This window comes from Neltuma alba, unplaced genomic scaffold, assembly GCF_004799145.2.
Source record: "Neltuma alba isolate B1F8T4 unplaced genomic scaffold, ASM479914v2 tig00011086_pilon, whole genome shotgun sequence".
Lineage (NCBI taxonomy): Eukaryota > Viridiplantae > Streptophyta > Magnoliopsida > Fabales > Fabaceae > Neltuma > Neltuma alba.
The window spans coordinates 67,444-88,761 of record NW_021635827.1 but is presented as its reverse complement, the minus strand read 5'-3'; the positions used below and the strand labels follow the sequence as shown (position 1 = coordinate 88,761).

The 21,318-nt window shown below is 32.0% G+C and overlaps 3 protein-coding genes across 7 annotated transcripts; all 3 read right to left on the bottom strand.

Annotated features, from left to right (window-relative positions):
- Positions 1-5,096: 5,096 nt before the first annotated feature.
- LOC114761151 (F-box/LRR-repeat protein 13-like) lies at positions 5,097-6,448 on the bottom strand. The gene is made up of 3 exons (XM_028950478.1): positions 5,687-6,448; positions 5,462-5,596; positions 5,097-5,375 (listed from the first exon to the last, which is right to left on the bottom strand). Exons 1-3 carry the CDS (start codon positions 6,446-6,448, stop codon positions 5,097-5,099), a joined length of 1,176 nt encoding a protein of 391 aa, XP_028806311.1.
- A 2,410-nt stretch (positions 6,449-8,858) lies between these two features.
- On the bottom strand, positions 8,859-10,566 carry LOC114761150 (FBD-associated F-box protein At3g52670-like). The gene is made up of 4 exons (XM_028950477.1): positions 9,868-10,566; positions 9,662-9,757; positions 9,257-9,526; positions 8,859-8,936 (listed from the first exon to the last, which is right to left on the bottom strand). Exons 1-4 carry the CDS (start codon positions 10,564-10,566, stop codon positions 8,859-8,861), a joined length of 1,143 nt encoding a protein of 380 aa, XP_028806310.1.
- A 4,095-nt stretch (positions 10,567-14,661) lies between these two features.
- Positions 14,662-18,363, bottom strand: LOC114761165 (F-box/FBD/LRR-repeat protein At5g22660). 5 transcript variants are annotated; one of them, XM_028950491.1, is made up of 4 exons: positions 18,149-18,363; positions 15,371-16,708; positions 15,192-15,265; positions 14,662-15,107 (listed from the first exon to the last, which is right to left on the bottom strand). In XM_028950491.1, exons 2-3 carry the CDS (start codon positions 16,103-16,105, stop codon positions 15,227-15,229), a joined length of 774 nt encoding a protein of 257 aa, XP_028806324.1. In that variant the 5' UTR covers positions 16,106-16,708; positions 18,149-18,363; the 3' UTR covers positions 14,662-15,107; positions 15,192-15,226. The 5 variants fall into 5 exon arrangements, with proteins under 5 accessions (XP_028806324.1, XP_028806325.1, XP_028806326.1 ...); XM_028950492.1 differs by having other exon boundaries at positions 15,371-16,162; XM_028950493.1 differs by having other exon boundaries at positions 15,371-16,159.
- Positions 18,364-21,318: the final 2,955 nt, after the last annotated feature.

Genomic DNA, 21,318 nt, shown 5'->3' with positions numbered 1-21,318 from the left:
ATTAGAAAGATGTTTAGTAATATCCATGTTCTAAGATGTGCAGTCAAGCTATACTTTGTTCGAGTTCATCACACATTTAAGGTCCATTATTCATGTAACAAATATGAAGAATATCGATGTATTAACTATGGAGAAAATTGCAGAGTGAGGGCATGCAAGAAGGAGAACAGAAACTTTTGGCAGATTACAAAATATGGGGGGGCTACACATGCCTGAATACATTGTTAACTCAAGACCATCCAAAGTTGGATTTTGATGTGATCATCTTGTATTGTGGCAATGGTAACTGACAAGCTAGATGTGAAAGTATTTCAAATTATTGAAAGGATGCAATCCATGTTTAGTTATACTGTGTCATATAAGAAAGCAGGGAAGGTAAAACAATTAGTAGCTGCCATTACTTTTGGGAATTGGGAGACCTCATATTCCTTACTCACAAGGTGGTTAGTTGCAGTTCAACATTTTATGCCTGGGTCATGCGTACAATTTTCAAATAAACGATATTCTCAAGTCGATGTAAATGGTCAACTAGTTGAAATGTTCTGTCGTGTATTTTGGGCATTCAAGCCATATATGGATGCATTTCCGTACCTAAAGCCCATTGTATAAGTTGATGGAACATTTTTGTATGGAAAATATAAAGGTACATTACTTATGGCCATATCACAAGATGGTGATCGAAATGTTGTACCACTTGCATTTGTTGTAGTTGAAGGAGAGACAAGATCTGTGTGGGAGTGGTTCTTGTACCTTGTGTGTCAGTGTGTGGTAAAAGATAGAGCAAGAATTTGCTTAATTCCAGATAGACATCATTCAATTATAGCTACTGTTGCTAATCTCTAAGTTGGATGGCAATCACCACATGCATATCACGTTTTTTGCCTCCGGCACGTGGCTTCAAATCTTCACAAAGCACATGGAACAAATTAGTTGAAAGAGACGTTTATAAATATTGTTGAGACTATTGTGCTTTTTATGATATTATAACTATGTGATTTTATAATCATTTCTAATAAGCTGATATTTATTCATAGGTTATGCCTATGAAAGTCATGTTGTTGACCAACAATTAGCAGAAATAGTATTACCTCATGCACCTATAGCTAGATGGATTGGAGCCATCCTAAAAGAAAAATGATCACGTGCACATGAGCTTGAAGGTCGACGCTTCGGACACATGACGACCAACCTTGCAGAGTGCATGAATAGTGTATTCAAAGGGGTTTGAAGTCTGCCGACAACGGGTTTAGTCAAGGCGACTATGTATAGAGTGAATAACTATTTTGTGAAACGAGGCCAACAAGTTCATGCGCAAATTTCAACTGGTCAAGTGTTTTCTAAGACATTAACAAAGAAGTTGGATATAGTAACACAATCTGCATCTGCATGTGTTGTTCGGGAGTTCAATAGAATATCAACATCATTTGAGGTTGTTGAGCCATTTAATGTTCAATGTCGTCAATTTCATCGTTATTGCAAGGTTAACTTGATTGACAGAAAATGTGATTGTGGAGAGTTTCAAGTATAAAAATATCCACGCATGCATGCCATTGCTACTTGTATAAGAGTAGGCATTGACCATTTACAATATGTGGATCCTATTTTTAATTTGGAAACCATGCAAATGGCATATAATAATGAGTTCCCACCAATAGGAGATGAGATTTACTGGCCACAAATTGATTGTCCTACACTAATACTTGACCCATCAATGATTCGAAAAAAAGGTCGTCCTTGTTCAAGTCGCATACATAATGAGATGGATTGGACCACACCCGATGCACCTAACAAATGAGTATTATGTAGACAAATTGGTCATAATCGCTCTACTTATCCACAAAGATTGGCATATAAACAATGACAATGAATTATGTATTTCACTTTTTAAAAAAAATTATAATTCATAAATAAGATGAAATTGCAATTAGTTTCTTTATTTTTATATTATGTGGATATTTTTTCTTCAACTTATGCAGACACATTTGAAAATGGCGCAATCTTCAGAAGAGGTCATCAACCCTGGTCCAGAGGATAACTCTCTTTTATACTTGCAACCTCGACATATTTCACAACAAGTGTGAAATGATAATGTAAGTAACATCTATTGATTATATATTATAAATTATATGCTTTGATACTAACTTTTTTACCTTTTCATTGTAGGTTTCTAGAATCCTACACACTAAACGAGTCATGCATGATAATCAAATAATTGAGCCGCCCAACCAAATAATTGAATCTTAGATTAGCCGGATTCTATGGCATTGCTCGAATGGGACAATTTGATTATGATCGAAGTTTGGTCTCAACACTTGTTAAGAGGTGGCATCCTAAGACTCACATCTTTCACGCTACACGTGAAGAGTGCACGATAACGTTAGAGGATGTAGCTATACAATTGGGCCTTCTATGTGTGGGATTTCCTATCATTGGGAGAACTGATTTTAATTAGCTAGATGTTTGTGAATGGCTTCTAGGTATTAGACCACTAGTATATAGAATGAAGGGGCAGCGGCTACTTATCAGCTAGTTGGAGGAGCATTTTAATCACCTAGCGGATGATGCAAATGATGTACAAATTCAACAATTTACTCTGGCATACATCCTTAGGTTGATTGGCGGATATCTCATGCCAGATAGATTGAGCACCAGAGTATATTTAATGTACCTTCCACGACTTTATAATCTTGAAGAAGTTGGAAAATTTAGTTGGGGATCAGTAGTTTTGGCTCACTTGTACAGAGAATTATGTAATGCTACTAATCTAATTGAGGATGGGATTAGGGGATGTTTATAATTACTACATTTATGGGTATGGGATCGCTTCCCAATGCTAGCACCGCACAACCTGTATCTCCAGATCCACATTCTGATATGTACCCTGTCTTACCTCCCTTGGGTTTTAGGTATGCTAAATTCTCCCAACTAATATTTTTTGATATACACTTATTATTAAAATTATACAACATTTTAACATTATTTTTTGTGATCATAATAGGTGAAAAAATATTGGACAAAGTCCTCGTCCAATTGCTATGCCTTTACTCCAATATAGGAGTTTTCTTGATAGAATAATTGATGAAGAGATAATTTGACAGCCATATGAATCCCCTAAAGCGCGCCAATTGATTCCAGAGTATTGCTTAGCAACACCTGAAATTTGGCTTGCTTCAGTTCCTCTACTATATTTTCATATTATAGAATAGCATCACCCTGACCGTGTATTAAGGCAATTTGGTCATCAACAACCAATTCCTGCCCCACCTATTCATTTAGGAAATTATCATACAATACAACTACGAGGTAGGACAACTACAAATTGGGCTGAACAATACTCAAACTTCATTCAAGCATGGGATAGATGGCCACATGCTATTGTTCACACTCCTGTTATGCTTGATGAATTTGATCAGACATCTGAATACGTGCAATGGTATTGGAGACATACAAGACAATGAATCCAACGTATTAGTGGTGATACTGGCTATGTGGTAAGTTTTTCACCTTCTTCCCACCAATATCATCTTTTTCTTTTATACAACAAGTGTTACACAAAAATGTCTTATTTAATTATTTATTGTGTTACAAAAAAATGTCTTATTTATTTCAGGCTGACATAGCAGAAGAGTTATATAGGCTAGCGATTGGTTCTCATTCAATATGCTCTAACTGCACCGATTTTTGAGAAAGAGTTGCTCGGGACCAACGCAATATTTGCTTGTAATGAAAGAACAATGACTGAACATGAACCCTCAGCGTGCTCCACCAACAGTTGATTTGCCTCACCCACAAATTCCTCGAGAAAGACCTAGCACGCGACATGGCGGCTACTTGTCTACCCAGCCACCAATTCAAAATCAAAATGTTGAGGGACAAGAGCCTCAAGTTTTTAGTTAGTCGCATTATATGCCAGCTTCATCGTCATCCCCTATCACCTCTCATAATACTCCTCAAGTTGAGCCTCATTACATGTCACCTTCATTGACATCATCGCATTCTGACTCACCATATCCTACTCAATTTTAGTCGTTCATGTCATTATTTGATGATCTGGTACTATTTTTAGCTGAATACAACGCTTCTTCTACTTTTGACCAAGGCGGTCCATCAAACGAAGCATTTGCCATCTCTCGGCAATCAATTTCTTTAGTTGAATCACCTTGGTTTGATTTAAACACATCAACTATACAAATAAATGAGACACTTAAATCTCAAGAAGAAGTAACCACACAACAACGACCATAACGTGTGAGAAGAAGAACAAGATGTGGCAACAGAAATAACTATTTGTTAAGCAAATCTATTTTTATTTTTTTATTAATCATTTTCCATTTAATATACCATACTAATTTCATAATCATTACTATGTAATCATTAACACTTTCCTCTAATTATTTTTGCATAAATTTTAGTCTAAATGATTACAAAATTATTATCTAATTATTTTTATGTGTTAGGTGGGGAAAGAAGAGACGAAGGACGTTAAATATGGGATAATGAAGTTGTTTTTGGAGTAGTGAACTTCTAAAGTTGTTCGCTCCAAAGTAAACTTTCATTGCACTTAAATCAAAACAGCAAATATTAAAGAAGTCACATCTACCAAGATCAATTTTAAAAGTTGTTCACGACAAGAACAACTTTGAATATAGCATTTGAGAAAATACTTTCCGTCGTGTAGCATTTTGGTATTTTCTTTCTACTGTTTATAGTATCCAGGTAAAAAAACCGATATTTGTGTTTTTTTCTCTCTTAATTAAATCTTTAATTTTACTCCATTAACATTATTAATCTTTGTATAAAGACTAAAATTACTAATAGAACAAAGTTATAAAAACTACTATTGGTAAAAAAGTAAAATTAAATGATTTAATTAATAAAAAATACACATAAATACAAAATTAAAAATTAAGGAAAAATGTATGTATTTCTAATATGATTTTCCCAACACTTTATCTTCATTTCACTTTCGATATTTCATTGCTAAAACGCATATTCACATCACACGCCTATAAGGCCAAACTACCTCCTTACTGTTTAAGATTCTCATCAGTCCCGTAACAAAAAGTTTGACGACTATGTGAATAAAATCAAAAGTATCAAGAAATCATAAATACAAGTGGTTGTTCTTGCTTCCCAGAGCCTGATTTCAGACGTTCCGCTAATTTTTTGAACCTCGGGAGCATATACGCTCTTGGAGCAGCACAAATGTAGACAGTCCTCAAAACGCCAGCATGCTTTATCATGAAGTTCACAATTTCTAACTCGCTCTCAGTTTCAGAACCCTCGAAGCTGAGAAGAGTGAATTCTTTCAGATGATGTAATGAAACACATGAAGGCACATCAAGTATTGGTTGAGGAGGGGACGCAGAACGAAGCTGGCACAATACAGAAATTCAAGTTAAAAACATACAAATCGAGGCATTGCACTTGAAAAAAAAAATTAAGGTTTAAATCTTCAAACCTCGTAAATTTCAAGCTTTTGAAGTTTGGGGAAGTTTTCAAGGCAATTCACCATCCTAGTCCACTCTTCAGCATGACATTCCAGGTGGATTAAATTGTGAAACATTGGGATATCTTCATTAAACGGCCATTTAACCTGCTTTAAATACTAAAACAGACAGAAAATTAGGAATTGAAATCTTAAGGGGAGGTTGAGAAAAATTTACTTATCATTCAAGATTCATACCCGAGGTCGATATAAGCGTAGAAATGTGACATTAGAAATAACTTTCAATGGAAGCAGAGATTGTGGAACTTCTGCACTGACCAGATGGTTAAGCCTTCCAATGTCAAGTGTAGGGCAATCGCCCACAAGCGAAATTTTTAGTACCAATTCTTTAAGCAAAGCACATGCAGAAAGAACCATTCCCAAGCTTCCAAAATCTGGAAATTTAACGTTCTCCATATACAATACTTCAAGCGAAGGCAAATTAACATGAGAAAGAGCGCCCAGAGTTACTCCATTGCGCCCCCTATACACAGTCGTTGCTCCGCTACATTTCAAAACCTTAATGTAATTCGAAGTGAAAACAATAGAGGGCAACTCATAGGAACCCTTCTGCAAGTTCAAACGTAACTCCAAGTCTTCAACTTTATTATTAATCACAGCATCAATCCACTTGCTAATCATCCGAGGTCTAAAATACTCACGAGGTTCATAATGATCACACCGAAAAACAAACTTTTTGACAGATTTCAAATCTACCAATTTCAGCACTTTGTCTACGAATCGATGGAAAAATGAAAGACTCTTGAAGTTTCCACGGTTAAAGTCAAGAGTGGGAAGGGAAAGCCAAAGCGACCTCCACCTCTTTGACAAGAGATTTGTGGTAACTGCTCGTTTAGTGGGAAGAAAAGAGAGAATATGAAGGAGCAACGAGTCTGGCAAACCACTGATCCTGTCCCTTATTTTGACTTTTGTTCTGCACTTCTTGTTGGTGGACGACATACCGAGGATGAATAAGAAGGGAGAGACGAGCAAAACGAAAGAGAAAAAAGAAGGACGAAAACTGAGGAACAAAGGGGAAGGAACAGAAAAGAAAAAGAAATGAGATAGAACGGTAAAGAAAACAATTTTTTATGCTAATCAGATGAGCATAAAGAAGAACATGGTATCTAAACCACCGGGTCAAAGTACTTGGAGAGACATCTGAAGCAGGTAGAGAAAATGATGAATGATTCTGATTGATATGGATGCCTGAAGGCATAATTAATAATTTAGAAGTTCGAAAAGGGAGCCCTTTACGTTTTCGGAGTCTTTAGGGCGGTGGTGAATTGTGATCTCGTTTTTTAATGATCTGGTGGTAGTCGTAGCTAAGTTATGATAATTGTGACTCTTGATGTGACATTTTGAAGAGGTCCCGAAAATTTGAGAAAATTTCATTAAATAAAATATATTTTAGAAACCATTTTCAAATATTATAAAAAAATTAAAATTTGTATTACTCCTTTCTGTTTAAAATATAAGGTAAATTTTATCTATTTATATTTATTAAAAAAATTAGTTAAAATCATTTTAAAATAATAAATATGTAAGGTATATATATTTTTCAAAATATGCCCTTATTAATAAAAAAATAAGTAACAGATGTAATAAATAATTTAAAGAAAAAAAATATGAAGATAAAATTAAAAAACTCATTAAATATTTAGATAAAAATAAATATTATCTTATAAGAAAAACCAAGCCTCTCCAATAAACTTGAGCTTATATTTTAATCGGGAGGAATATATAAGAGGGTAAAGGAGATAAGAAAATGACCTTCCTCTGGCACTTAATTACACCGAAATCGAAATGCGCATTACAAAACAATACTACAGTTTAAAGAATGTCATGATTCATTGAACGTTGCCTCTTGGGACGAGGTATACGTCTTTTGAAACAAACGAAAAATAATTCAACATTGCATTTATGATCACGCAATAGATTTTTTTTTTTGGCCAGCGATCACGCAATAGAATTTAAAATTACCCCGAATAGTCTTTTCAGAGCTTGCTTAGATAAGATAAGGATTTAATGAATTGTAGGGCCTTCTACAAATGTTAATGTCTAAATGAGGAACAGTGAGGAGAACGCTTGATGGTTATCCCAAAAAAATAGAAGAGAACACTAGATGATAGGACGAAGGCTTGCGAAGGCTGTTGGAAAGAATCCTACTCCTTTTTTGCCCCTCGTAATCTTATATCTAATGGTTCATATTTAATATTTTAAAAATATTATATATTATTATATTTTTAAAATATTCAATATATTGTATTTTTAAAATATTAAATATGAGACATGTTTTTTGGTCTAATTGTGGAGATGAAATTCTAAGAAGAAAATAAAATAGATAGATTCTGAGAGGATTCAAAAGTTTGAGGTAAATGGCTCAGTGTTGCAAGGCGGAAAGAACGGTGGCCGTGTGATTGGGGATGAGGCTAACAAATGATCATTGATTTTAGCTGCAGACTTAGAAGTTAGAACCGTTTGAAATCACACACACACACACATATATATACAGCTTTACAATCATAATTTATAAAATAAGAGATAGGCACGTGAAAAAATTTGTCTCAACTTACATACAATAGTCTCATAAGTGCTGTCAAACAAACACTTACTAATATGCCATCTGCCATCACAGGTATCATCTATGGCTTTAACATTTGCCGGAATAGAGGTTTGATAAAAAAAAAAAAATAGCCATATTTTTTTATTGTTGGGAGGCTATCAACGTGATTATCAGGGATGTGATGGCTATCATCCATTCAAGAGACATTGTTGAGAAGGCTAAATTTTGTGTTCACAGGGATTGTCAAGTTATGTTCTATCAGGTGTATAAAGATAATGAGAGCCGCATAGTTGATTACTTTGCTGATTGAGCGCATAGTTTAAACTATTCTTTTTGGATCCTTCATTAACCCTCTCCTCTTTATCAAGAGGCAGAAGGTGACGAGGGAAATTGAGGCTCTTGTGCCTTTTATAATATTTTGTTGAGGTTTAACGATATGCAGTATTATATTAAAAAAATTAAAATTGGAATTTCTTCCATGATAATAGTAATATATGCTATATAAATCTAATTCATTTTTTATAATAATATAAAAAGAAATAGGAAAACTCGTTTCTAGTTTATAACCAAAAACAGCTAACGAGGACTCGTATAATTCTGAGGAGTTTTTACTTCTATTTCCTTCTCACTTGCAGCGTAAACCTACTCTATATGGATGCTCCAAGTAAATATAAAATTTAGGAAATTTTGGTCTTGTTTGTTTTTGTTTTCCGTTTGTGTTTTTAGAAAAAACACATTTACCACAGATAATTAAGCAAGCAACCATTCAAGATTATTGCTTCTATACAGCCAAATTATAACCCCCTATCGCTTGATATCCTCCAAAACAAACATGTGCTTCGAGATTATTGTTCCTGCCGTATGTGACACCACCGAGGCGTTCTAGTTCCACAGAAACAAAAAATACAATTACTATTAAATAAAAATATTATTATTAATATAAAGATAAACTACAAAAAAGAACAGAACCTAGCAGCATCAAATCATCATCAAATTAAAGTTTTACAAAAGGGATGTGAATTTGAGTTGATTTCCTTAGTTCACTCTGAAATGGATTCTCACCAAACTTGTCATGAAATGTCCTCGCATTTTCCTTCCTGATCTTCCATTACATATATAGAAGTGATTAGTTTCGGCACCTGTTACCCATAACAAAAAAGCTGAGGAATATGCAAATCAAGTAATCAAGAAAACATAAATACAAGTGGCTGCTCGTGCATCCCACTGTAACTCTCAGAGCCTGATCTGAGGGATGCTGCTAATTTTTGCAACTTTCGCAGCTTATCCTCGCTTCGATAAAAACTTTCACAGACGTAGATAGTCCTCAAAACTCTAGCATTCTTCAACATAAATCTTATCATTTCAGACTCACTTTCAGAACCGCGGAAGCCACTAAGCGTGAACTGCTTCAAATGTAATGAAACACATGGCGGCACATCAAGTATTGGTTCAGGTGAGGATGAAGAACCAAGCTGAGACAATACAGAAATTTAAGTTAAAAACCTACTAATCAAGGCGTGTTGCGCTAAAAATTAAAAAAGTTATAATCTTCTAACCTCATGAATTAAAAGCTTTTGAATTTTGGGGAAGTGTTCAAGACAGTTTACCATCTCAGTCCACTCATCAGCAACACATTCCAGATGGGTTAAATTGCAAAACATTGGAATATCATCACTGAATGGCCACATATCCTGCTCTGGATACTAAAACAGACTGAAAATTAGGGAATGAAATCTCAAATCTTACGGGACCCAAAAAAACACAGGAAAAAGAAAAGAAAAGAAACAAGTTACTCATCATGCGTGATTCATACATGACATAAGCGCAGGCATTTAACATTAGAAAAAGCTTCCAGTGGAATTAGAGATTGTGGAACCTCTGCAGTCTCTAAATGGTTTAGTCTTCCGATGTTGAGTCGATGATAACCCACTACATCATCAGAAAATTTTATCACCAATTCCTTAAGGAAAGGACAAGCTGTAAGAACCATTTCCAAACTTGTAATATCTGGAATTTCGACATCCTCCAAATGGAATGCTTCAAGAAAAGGCAGATCAACATGGGAAAGAGTATTCACCGTTACTCCACTCAACTTCAAAACCCTAAGGTTATTGGCTATAAAAACACTAGAAGGCAACTCATACACAGCTTCCCCACTCAGATACAGCTCCAGATGTTCAACTTTGCTAGTGATCACAGTATTAATCCACTTGCTCGTCTTTCGAGGAGGTTTATAACAACGAAAATCTAGAACAAATTTTTTAACGGATTTCAAATCCACCGAGTTGAGCATTTTGTCTACAACTTGGACAGAGAGTTTAATATTCCGAAAGCTCGTGAGTTCAAAGTGAAGAGTGGGAAGGAAAAGCCAGAGTGGTCTCCACCTCTTAGACAAGAGGCTTGTGGCTACTGCTTTTTTAAGGGGAAGAAAAGAAAGAATATGAAGAAGCAATGAGTCTGGCAAATCACTGACCCTATCTACTTGTGTTCTGCGCTTTTTGTTTGTGGACATCGATTTCTCCATATCCTTTTGCTCAGGCTTTCAGAGATCCTTTTCTTATCAACTGTGGCAGCGAAGGTTGAAACAGGCGCTGCAATTTTATCTTAACAAGAAAACTGAAGAAGAAGGAGACGAAGAAGAATATTGACAAAGAAAAAGAAAAATGAAGACTGAAGAACAAAGATAAAAGAAACAGTGACAAGAAGAAACGAGATCAGAATGACGAGAAGAGGATTATTTGCACCAGTCAAAGCAGGATAAAAATGAGATCTTTCATCTTCCCGCTACAGAGAGAAAATGGCGAATGACCGGCTCTACAGAACCCTGCAGAAATGCTCAGTGAGTTTCAAAAATGGAGAGTTTTTCAAGTGCAGGCTGGACTCTATTAAAAGAAATTAATCAACTATTAATATATTATTATATCCTACAACTCATTTTTTTCTTATAAAATGTTTATATTACTTTATTAATAGTAGTTATTTCTTTTCTAAAATTTCATTTTTATCTCCTTCATTTTTAAGCACTTTAAACTTTCCTTAATTTAATATTTAATATTATTATAAATTTAAAATGTATATTTTTATTTTATGTTATTAAATTTTAGGTTTTATATTTTAAATAATTATTATAAAGCTAAAAATATTAATTTGATTAATATCTTGAAATAAAGGGAATGGGAAGCGGAGAGAAACATCTCCCCCTCTAACCATTGTCTGACTATTAATTCATTAAAATAGTCACTATAATCATGGAATTGAACGAATTGTTGAAGTTAGGCCAGAAAAAAAAGGAACGAATTGTGGAAAATAAACAAGATCTCCTGCCCAAAAAAGAAAATTAAAAAAAATTCAGATAAAATTTATCATTACTCACTTTATCAAAATTATATTTTTCACGAAATTTATTTTTTAAAAATATATTTTTAAAATAATTTTTCTCATAAATTATTTTTTAAATTATAGTTTAATTTTATCTAAACACTCCTTAAATGCTAATCGTGACTATTGATATGACTTAAATTAATGCTGGTCCAGAAATTAATGATTTTGAAGATGAAATTGTGCCATCTTTATCGGGCTCTGCCTAATGTGTGCTAATAATAACAGCACTATTTAATAAAGAACATGTTTCGATTCATTTTTTCTCCTGACTATATGTTTCGATTCATTGAACATTATTTGGCCAAAAAAAAAAAAAGATTCATTGAACATTAAACGTTTGGGATGAAGTATATAAATTCAAATAAAATAAAATAAAAACAGAGAGAAGTTGTAAATATGATCTGGGGGAAGTTCCACTAATCAAGACTTACTGATTAAGATTGCTTACCGACTAAGATTTGGGTTGTACAATTTCTCATATAAATGCAGATCGTAAATATCTACACGATCAACAAAAACAAATACTCATCTGATTTTTGATATAAGATTTAATTATAGAGTTATTTTTAATCTTAAATATAAGATCTATTTTTTACATTTATCAATTTTTTCCAAACCACTCTTATTAATACTCAACCATAATTTTAAGGTAGATTATTTGGATATTTTAGTAAAAACATGTCATATTTATCATTATAATTAACTAATTTATCTAATTTTTATCTAATTAAATTAGTTAAATAAGTTTTATGTTAAGGACTAGAGGAGTAATAATTATAGTTCTTTCTAGATCTAAAAAATAATATTGAGAATACTGAAAAAAAAAAAATAATTCGAACACGCTGAAGATGCCGCGCAATTTATTATTTTTATAATTAAAAATACTTTCTAATTACCCTTTTCAATTCATAATATAAATTACTTTCAACCGCCTTTAAAACCAGGAAAAATCGCCAACTCATTAATTTTTTTCTTAAACGAAAATAATTTTTTTTACTTTATTCCTATTAAATAATGTGTATTATTTGTCACTCCTTCCATCTCTTATTATATGATTCAAATAACCGAATTATATGGTTTAAAAAAACTATTAAAATTAGTTAAAGGTAATAAATATGCTGAAATTTTTTTTTATACATACCCTTATTTATAAGTGGATAAACGAGATAATAATTGGAAAAAAAAACAACAAAAGAGATATAGAGAAAACTAATTAGGAGTTAAATTAGTAAAAATGCATTAAACATTTAGACAATCTTAAAGTGAATCATATCATATAAAAAGGAATGTACAACTCTTGTTCTTAATGTAAGTTACTTGTAATACATCTTTATATACCAAGAAATACATTAAATTGATAAAAAAATTAATTTTACCCTTATTAAAGTTCTCTCTCTACACTTATAAATCATTCTCATATCTCTTCCTTCTTTTTCTCTTTCTAATGAAGATTAAATAAGAGTACAATTGAAAACAAGTATAAATACACCATAAGTGACTTATATTTAAGATCAAAATATTTTCTTACAAGTGACTTATATTTAAAATGAGAGTGGCACAGAACATCTCTCACCCCTCACTGCAACTAAAGAACTGGTAAAATTGACAAGTTAATGTTAATTAGTTTCCAAGTAATTTTATATTGTGAATCAAAGAATCCTTTTATAAGCCATTTATATTGTGGACTGAAAAGAGTGCTCCCCACAGGTCATCATTAAAATTAGTTAAAAATAATAAATATATTAAAAAATTACCCAAAAAAATACTTATTTTCTAACACCATGCATCCTTATTTATGGAGGTGGACAGAAAATGAATGCCAGATAGATTGCGAAAAAGTGAAAAAAGATATGAAAAAATATGAGTGGGAGAAGAAATGAGAGAGATATAATTATAACTAAAAATAGAAAAGGTGTATTAAAATTTTAAAATAACTAATTTTAGAAATGATGCGAGAAGTTTCCAAAGAGGGTCTTATAGGACTGATACATGGGACTGGTTTTTTCTTATCTACAATAAGCTTCTTAAACCAAAGCCCAACAGTATGGAGATGCAGAGTTTTCACCCGTTCAACGAGGCTGAATTGCGCTTGATTACTTCTTGCACGGTTCTTTGTATGTTTTGTGTTTGAAGTGGAGTGATGATCAAGCTTGTAGATTTTTGGTCTTCGTCTTGGATAACTTGTGTTGGTTGTTTTTTATTTGGAAAAATCCCCAAAAAAAATACATCTTAGATTTTAAAATTCCAAATCAGTATTATTTACTATATCTTAATGGCAGTTAACTATACTTAAAAAACAAATGACAATATATTTTTGCAATAATTCTTGGTTTGGGATTTAAAAATTCAAGAGGTTTTTGTTTTTTTTTGCTGAGATTTTCTCTTTTTACCTTTTATGAGTTTTCATTTAGTATCTGTCTATATGCTGTTCTTCTCTGTTTTTTCTTTGTGTGGATTGAGTCTTGTAGGATATGTTGGGTTTATTTTTTGATGTGTCCAGATTCAATTTGTGTGAATCGTTTTACTTTAATGGAATAAACAGGCTTCTTAATAAAATGGGGGCTGTAATGTTTTTTTTTAAAACCCATTTTGTAGTTCTATTACCATTTTTTTAAATCATGTAACGCCTCTCATTGATATAAACATATGGAAGACTCCGAAAGTCTTTACATTTAAAGCGAACGGGGAGGTGAAAGCAAGAGTGGCCTCCACCATCTTCTACTTCTTCCTTTTTAACTATAAAAAAGGCTATCATGCGTGGAGCAAAACAGCAAAACACCATTAAGATAAGCCACGCGAAAAGAGAGAACTTTTGGTCTGAAGAAAAAAAAACATTTAAAACAAGAACAAAAAATATTTATTCAAAAAGATCATAAAAATTATAATTAGTTAGAAGGACAATTACCTAATTAATGACAAAAAAGAGTTATAATTTAGTTTGGTTTTCCAGACCTACTTTTATTCTTTTTCGTGTTTTTCATAATACATAGCCAAAAACAAAAAAGATTTTAAAAAAAAATTGAAAATAAGGTTAATATAATCTTATATCTTTTAAATTTATCCTCATTTTGGTTTTAGTTTTTTAAATTTTAAATCATAAACTTTGATTCCTCAAAAAGTAAAACGATTCAAATTTTTATTAAATTATAAAGACTAATATTTTAAATGACAAAAAACTTGAAGAACCAAGACTTATAGTTTGAAAGTTAAAGGATCAAAATCAAAATAAACTTAAAAGACCAAAATTTGTATTAACCCTTAAAAATATGAATTCAAACGTGCCTATATTCATTTCAGGACCCAAAAAAAAAACCTTCTCACAAATTTACAAACGTAGAACAACAGTAGAAGTGCAGAACGCATAATAAAAAAATTAATATGTAAATAAAGTATCATCAAGAGATCATAAATACAAGCGGTTGCTCATGCATTCGCCTGCAACTCTCAAAGTCTGATCTGATGTATGCTGCTAATTTCTGGAAATTTAGGAGCTTATCCTCACTTATACCATCTCTCACAAATTAAATCACAATGGTAAGAGTCCTCAAAACCCTAGCATTCTCCCTCGTAAATTTTACCATTTCAAACTTACTTTCAGGACTTCGGCCATTAACAAAGAAGAGTGAATTCCTTCACATCAAGAATTGGTTCAGGAGGGGATGTGAAACCGACCTGCACCGTACACAAAATAATCAGTCACAAACCTAATAACCAAAGATGTTGCAACTCAGAAATAAGTTCCAATAATTCTCAAACCTTATAAAATGAAGACAATCTAAATTACAAGCTTTTTAAGCTTGGGGAAGTTTCGGCGGAGGCACTTCACCATTCTAGTCCACTCACCAAGAAGAACACATAATTAGAGATTGCAATTTTAGGGAGAGAAAAAAAGGGAGGGAAGGAAACAATTATTACTTGTGATAAGTGACTCATACCTCATATAAGCGTAGAAACGTAACATTTGACAAAGCTTCCAATGGAAGTAGAGATTGTGGAACTTTAGCAGTGACCAAATGGTTAAGTCCTCTGATGTCAATGGGTGATTTGTCGCCTCCGTAAGAAAATTTTAGCACCAAGTGTTTAAGCAAGGGACATGATGAAAGAAGCATTTCCAAGCTTCCAACATCTTTAAATTGAACATCTTCCAAATGCAATACTTGAAGCAAAGGCAAATTAACACAAGAAAGAGTACCCACCATTACTCCATTCAACCTTAAAACCTTAATACTACTAGCAGTGAAAACACTAGAGGGCAACTCATAATAATCCTCCCGTGAGGAGAAATGAAGCTCGAGATGTTGAACTCTATTACTAATCACAGCATCAATCCACTTGCTCATCTTCCACCATTCAAAATACTCAAGATTTTTATAATATTTACAGTAGAAAACAAAAGTTGTAACAGATTTCAAATCTACCAAACTGAGCAGTTTGTCTACAAATCGAGTGAAGAATGTAAGCCTCTGAAAGTATCTAAAGTCAAGGTAAAGAATGGGAAGGGAAAGCCAAAGTGGTCTCCATCTCTTGGATAAGAAGCTTGTGGCAATTGCTTTTTGAATGGGAAGAAGAGAGAGAATCTGAAGGAGCAATGAATCTGGCAAATCACTGATCCTGTCCCTCATTTCTACTTCTACTCTACGCTTTTCTTTTGTAGATTCCGCTTTCTCCATAATCTTTAACTCAGGCCTTCAGAGATCCTTTTCTATGATCAACTAGCGCAACTGCTTTAAATGAAAAAAGATTGAAACAAAGGTTATGTTTGAAGTTTGAAACTCATCACAACGGGCATTGCAATTTTGAATTTAGAATATTGACGAAGAAAATAGAAGAAGAAGAAAAATATTGACGAAGAAAAAGAAGGGTGAAAGCTGAAAAACAAAGAGGAATGTTGAAAATGCAGGCCTCACTCCTTTTTTATGATCGACGACCTTTTCAAAGGCTTATTTGTCTTATTTCTTCATAAACTTGTTTTTAGATATTGTTAAAGATCTTTAGAATGATAGTAACTTTTTGTTAAGGTAAAAAGTATTAATGATCTTTCTCAATCTGTATATTTTTTATAGTGCCTTGATATTAAAAAATTGAACAAAAGTACAAACTCAGTTTTGTAAGTTTCCTCTAAGTTTAATAAAAAGTGAATAAGGAGATGACTTACAGGGAGTAGGTCCGAGTCAAGTTACCAGTGTAGAAAGAGTAATAATCAGAAAGCTCGACTCAGAAGAGAGAAATCATCAAGGAAGGGGAAGAGCAAGAGAGAGAATCAGAAAGCTCAGCTGATGGAGAAGAGAGAAATGAAAGAGGAGTGATACAAAACGGGCTATTTATGGATCTCAAAATAACCGAACGGAAGATTCTAAAATTTTAAGAATTAAATGTGATTGCTGGTAAAAAAATAAGAATTAAATGTGATTACAATAAATAGAAATAAAATAATAAAGTTTAAAATAAAATAGTTAACAAATATCAACAATAATCCTTAAACATGGACCACATTATCATCTGTTCAATTTGTCATAATCTCATTATTATCTCAATCAATAAGATAATATATTATTTGAATTTAAATATATTTGAATCTTAATCATATGTCTGAGTGTAGATAATGGATAGAATCCTAATCTAATCTAATCTATAAATATGATGCGACTCAGATATATTAAATTAAATCATATGAGTTTGATATCTAGATTAATCAAATAATCCTTTATTTAATTTATATTATATTTAATTACGTAGGTAATCATTTTAAATATTTGGTCCATCAAGGGCATATCCAAAATCTAAAGATGCAGATTTTGTTCATTTTTAATCTTCATCTTGTGGAATTAACTCTTACTGCATCTATTTTAAATATAAGAGGAATTTTGGAAAGTAGTTTAATATTTCTATATATAAGCTATTTTATGGATTTTTAATGATAATTATTTTTTCTTAAAATATCTCCAAAAGTATTTTAAAATTTTCCTTCCGTACTTGGTTTGTTTCCCATATAATTAAAGAAGGATCATGTTAAAAAAATTAAAATATTAAATTGCCATTCCTATTTATAATTCTTTTCACTTAATTTACTTTGACTCAAAATACACGTCTTGTTTAATAATACTTAAAACATAGGTTATCATCTTTTTATAATTAATTAATTGGTGTATTGTGTCTTACTGTATTCTTTAAACATAAAATAATTACACTAGATTACTTCTTAAAATCAACAAGTAGTGGCTTTTAATATCAGCGAGAAGGAATTTCTCTTTACCTCTTTCTATTTTCTGAGATTAACACGAATGGTAGAATGCTCTTTACAATCTGGGCAGAGCCACACAGCAAATTTTGACATTCAAATTAGGGTTAAGGTCCACCAACATAGTTTCTTAGGTGCATATATGCTTCTAAATTTCGTTCATGAGACGAGAAGAGATCGGAACACTAAATTCCAGACGAGTCCCAAACCCACGGGGACTGGACATGAGGCACCAGGATATCCTGTGTGCGTAAATATAAAAACATGGAAAGAACGGAATACCTAATTCAAGGAAAAGGTCGAGTTCAGAAATCAAGATCCTAAATCTATAATCCTTTTTTTTTGTCAGACGTAAATCTATAATCCATAAATTCGTAAAAGAGCAGGAAAATTGGGGCACATAAATTCTTCTTCTCAACTCCAAATACAAGCATCATGAGCAGAAAGATTAAAAGAAAAGATCAAATCTACGAACCTGTTCTTAATGTTGTCAGATCTGGGTGCTTGTATCTATGTGGGAAAAGATTTGTGTTGCCGGGGAAGTTTGAAGGTGACCATCCACTGAGAAAGATTATCGGAAAAATCAGAACCCATCAGGATGCTTACCATTGTGAGATCTTGACTTACAAGATTCAAGAGGCGAGAGACGATGGGGGGGCGGTGGAGTGCGAGCGGCTGAGGGGCAAGGCAAGAGGAGACGGGGATGCGATCGTGAGAACGAGAAGAACTGAGACGTTTACTGCCATATATATACATATGATGGAAGCAGGTTAGGCCTGCCAAGCGCCCGTTTAGCAAAGAAGGCCCAACCTAAAACTTATTTAGAGGCCTTTTAATATAGGCTAGATTGTTTTGGGCCAAACATAGGCTAGACTTTTTAAAATTAAAGCTTGGCGTTAGAGTTTGAAAGTCCAGCCTCATTAGCGTTTCAAATTTTACTTTATTCATATAATGCAGGCTTTGTCTTAATGTATCAAAATCTTATATTTGTGCTCAGACTTTAAATTCTCATTACAGATTTAAGCCTATTTTCACTACACATTTAGGCTTATTTTGGCCAAAGCCTGGGCTGTACATCTAACATCTTTTCGGTTCTTAATGTAACGCATAGTTAACGAGCTTGAGAAGATCTAAAAAGTTACTAAATAGTTTTTTTTTTCCTTTTAGTATTAGATTGTACACAAAATAAATGAAAATTTGATATGTTATGAGAAAAAATGTACTGTCTTGAATTTTTTATTAGTTTTTTAAAAATATATTTAAATTAAAAAAGAAACTACAAAATTCTAAAGTATTTTTTTCTTTAAAAAATCATTAAAAAATGAAAAATACAGTATTTTTTACTCACAGGATATCAACATTTTACTTATTTAACGTAGAATCTAATGTTTAAAAAAAAAATCAGAAAAGAGATTTGGAAAGTATGAGGAAAATTGAGAGGCAGCAAAGAGGACCGCAGAAAAAGAGCCAACTGAATATCGTCATGAATTAGATTTGTTTGCTGGGAGTTCAATTTTTAACATGCATATGGCAAATGTGGAGAGATAAATAAGACTTGCTGGGAAAATGTTGGATGAACATTTGAGAAGTGAGAGCCAACTGAGTATCATTATCTCCGTTTTGAAAATTACTTCCATGCATCAATAATCCCTTGGAGGCTAAATTATTGATGACTTGGGGTTGGTTACGTTGTGGCTGAAAGAGGAGGAAGAGGTAATTGAGGTGTAGAGATTATTAATGGGAGAGATTAATTATCAATAAAATAAGAACGAAGAATTCAACATTAAATTTTAAAATTCCACTTGACTCAATCCCCTCCATGACTGAAAACTCTTATTTACGGAGATTAAAAAGGTTAAATTAATTATTTTAATAATTAATATGTCATAAACTAGTATGCTAAAATTTAATTGATTTTATATATTAAGCCATTCATATCAGCTTAATAAAAATTACTCTCTAACTCATAAGTACTCCCTCCTGTTTCTTTTTTTATAAGAGCATGAAATTTAAATTGCCTTGATCCTTTTTATAGGATCCCACTTGTAGTTGTATGATCATTTAACATGCTTTTATCATTTTTTCCTGTAATTAATTTTATATATGGTGTTATTAAAAAATTTATCACGTTCTTTTTCATACTATATATCTCTTGTCCCTTATTTATGAAAAGAGCATATTTAAAAAAATTCATTTCTAATATATTTGTTATTTTTAATTACTTTTAATTACTTTTTAAATTGCGTAATTTAATTATTATGCTGTTATAAAAAATAGCGGAGGGAGTACAACCTAATTTCATTCAGGGACGTAGAAGAAAGAAGCCAAGCCCTCTAAACAGGCTGTACACTAGTTGAGTGGGTGAAGAGGAAAAAGACTGCGTAATTCAAAGCTTGTTTGAAATGATTTATAACTAGCTTTTCAAATGTGATTTACGAAATACAAGATAAATATATGAGAAGAGTTTTATCTCGATTTACGTGAGAGTACTTATAAACACTTTTGCCATGTTGATCCGAACAAGCCCTCAGTCACTGGCTTAATATAAGAGATTTTTTAAATTTAAAAAAAAAAGGAAGTTCATAGTTTATTTATAATGATTTAATTAAGTATGGTAATGTATCAATTGCTTAACACATCTTGCCTAATAATTAAGTAATAATTAAAACTAAAACACTCATTTAAAATATTTTCATAATTATTTAAATTTACACAAAAGGAATTATTGTATTGGCTAGTAAACTGGATTATAATTTCTAATAACTAGTTAAGTTGAGAATGAAATCAGAAAGCAAACTAGTATATTCGTTTCAGGATCCAAACAAATCAGTGTATTCGTTTTTCAATGCGTTTTGCTCTTCCTGAGTTTGCATTAGATTTTTTTGAAAGTAATTTTATGCTATACTAAGTAAGTATTTGAGAGAAAATAAATTTTGTCTTATAAAACATAGCACTAGTTTCGGTGTGATAAGCATTATGATCCTTATCAAATCCCAATAGGTTAAATTTAATATAGATGGCTAAGATTTAAAATTTTAATTTTTTTAAAATATTTTCTTGTAATAGGTACATAATCCAAATAAATATAATATCTTAACTATAAGTTTTTTTAAAAATAATTTTTTATTTAAAAATCATTAGTTAAAAATTTTAAATATGGAGTATTAAAATTATATTTAAATGGTGTGGGTTTCATAAGAACTTAAGTTGAAAGAAAGGTGGATATATAACCACGAAGTTCAACAGTTGCGGATGAGTTATATAGATGTATACGCACAAAGATACATATAGAAAGATCACACATATATGTGTCTATATATACATGTGGCTAGAAGTATTTTGGAAAATCAGTTATCAATCATAATCTCTCTATTATCTCAATCAATGAGATAATATATGATTTGCATTTAGACGCATTTAAATCTTTATCATATATATAGATATATACAATATTGGTTAATGGATTTTTTTGCCAGATATTGGATAACATATTAAATCCTAATTTAATACATAATTATGATTTGAATTCAAATATGTTAAATTAAATCATATGATTTTGATATCGACAACAACTATTAGTTGAGATATGTTCTCACCCTCTCTTTATAATTTTAATTTAATTGAATAAAGTTGTATCCTAATAAA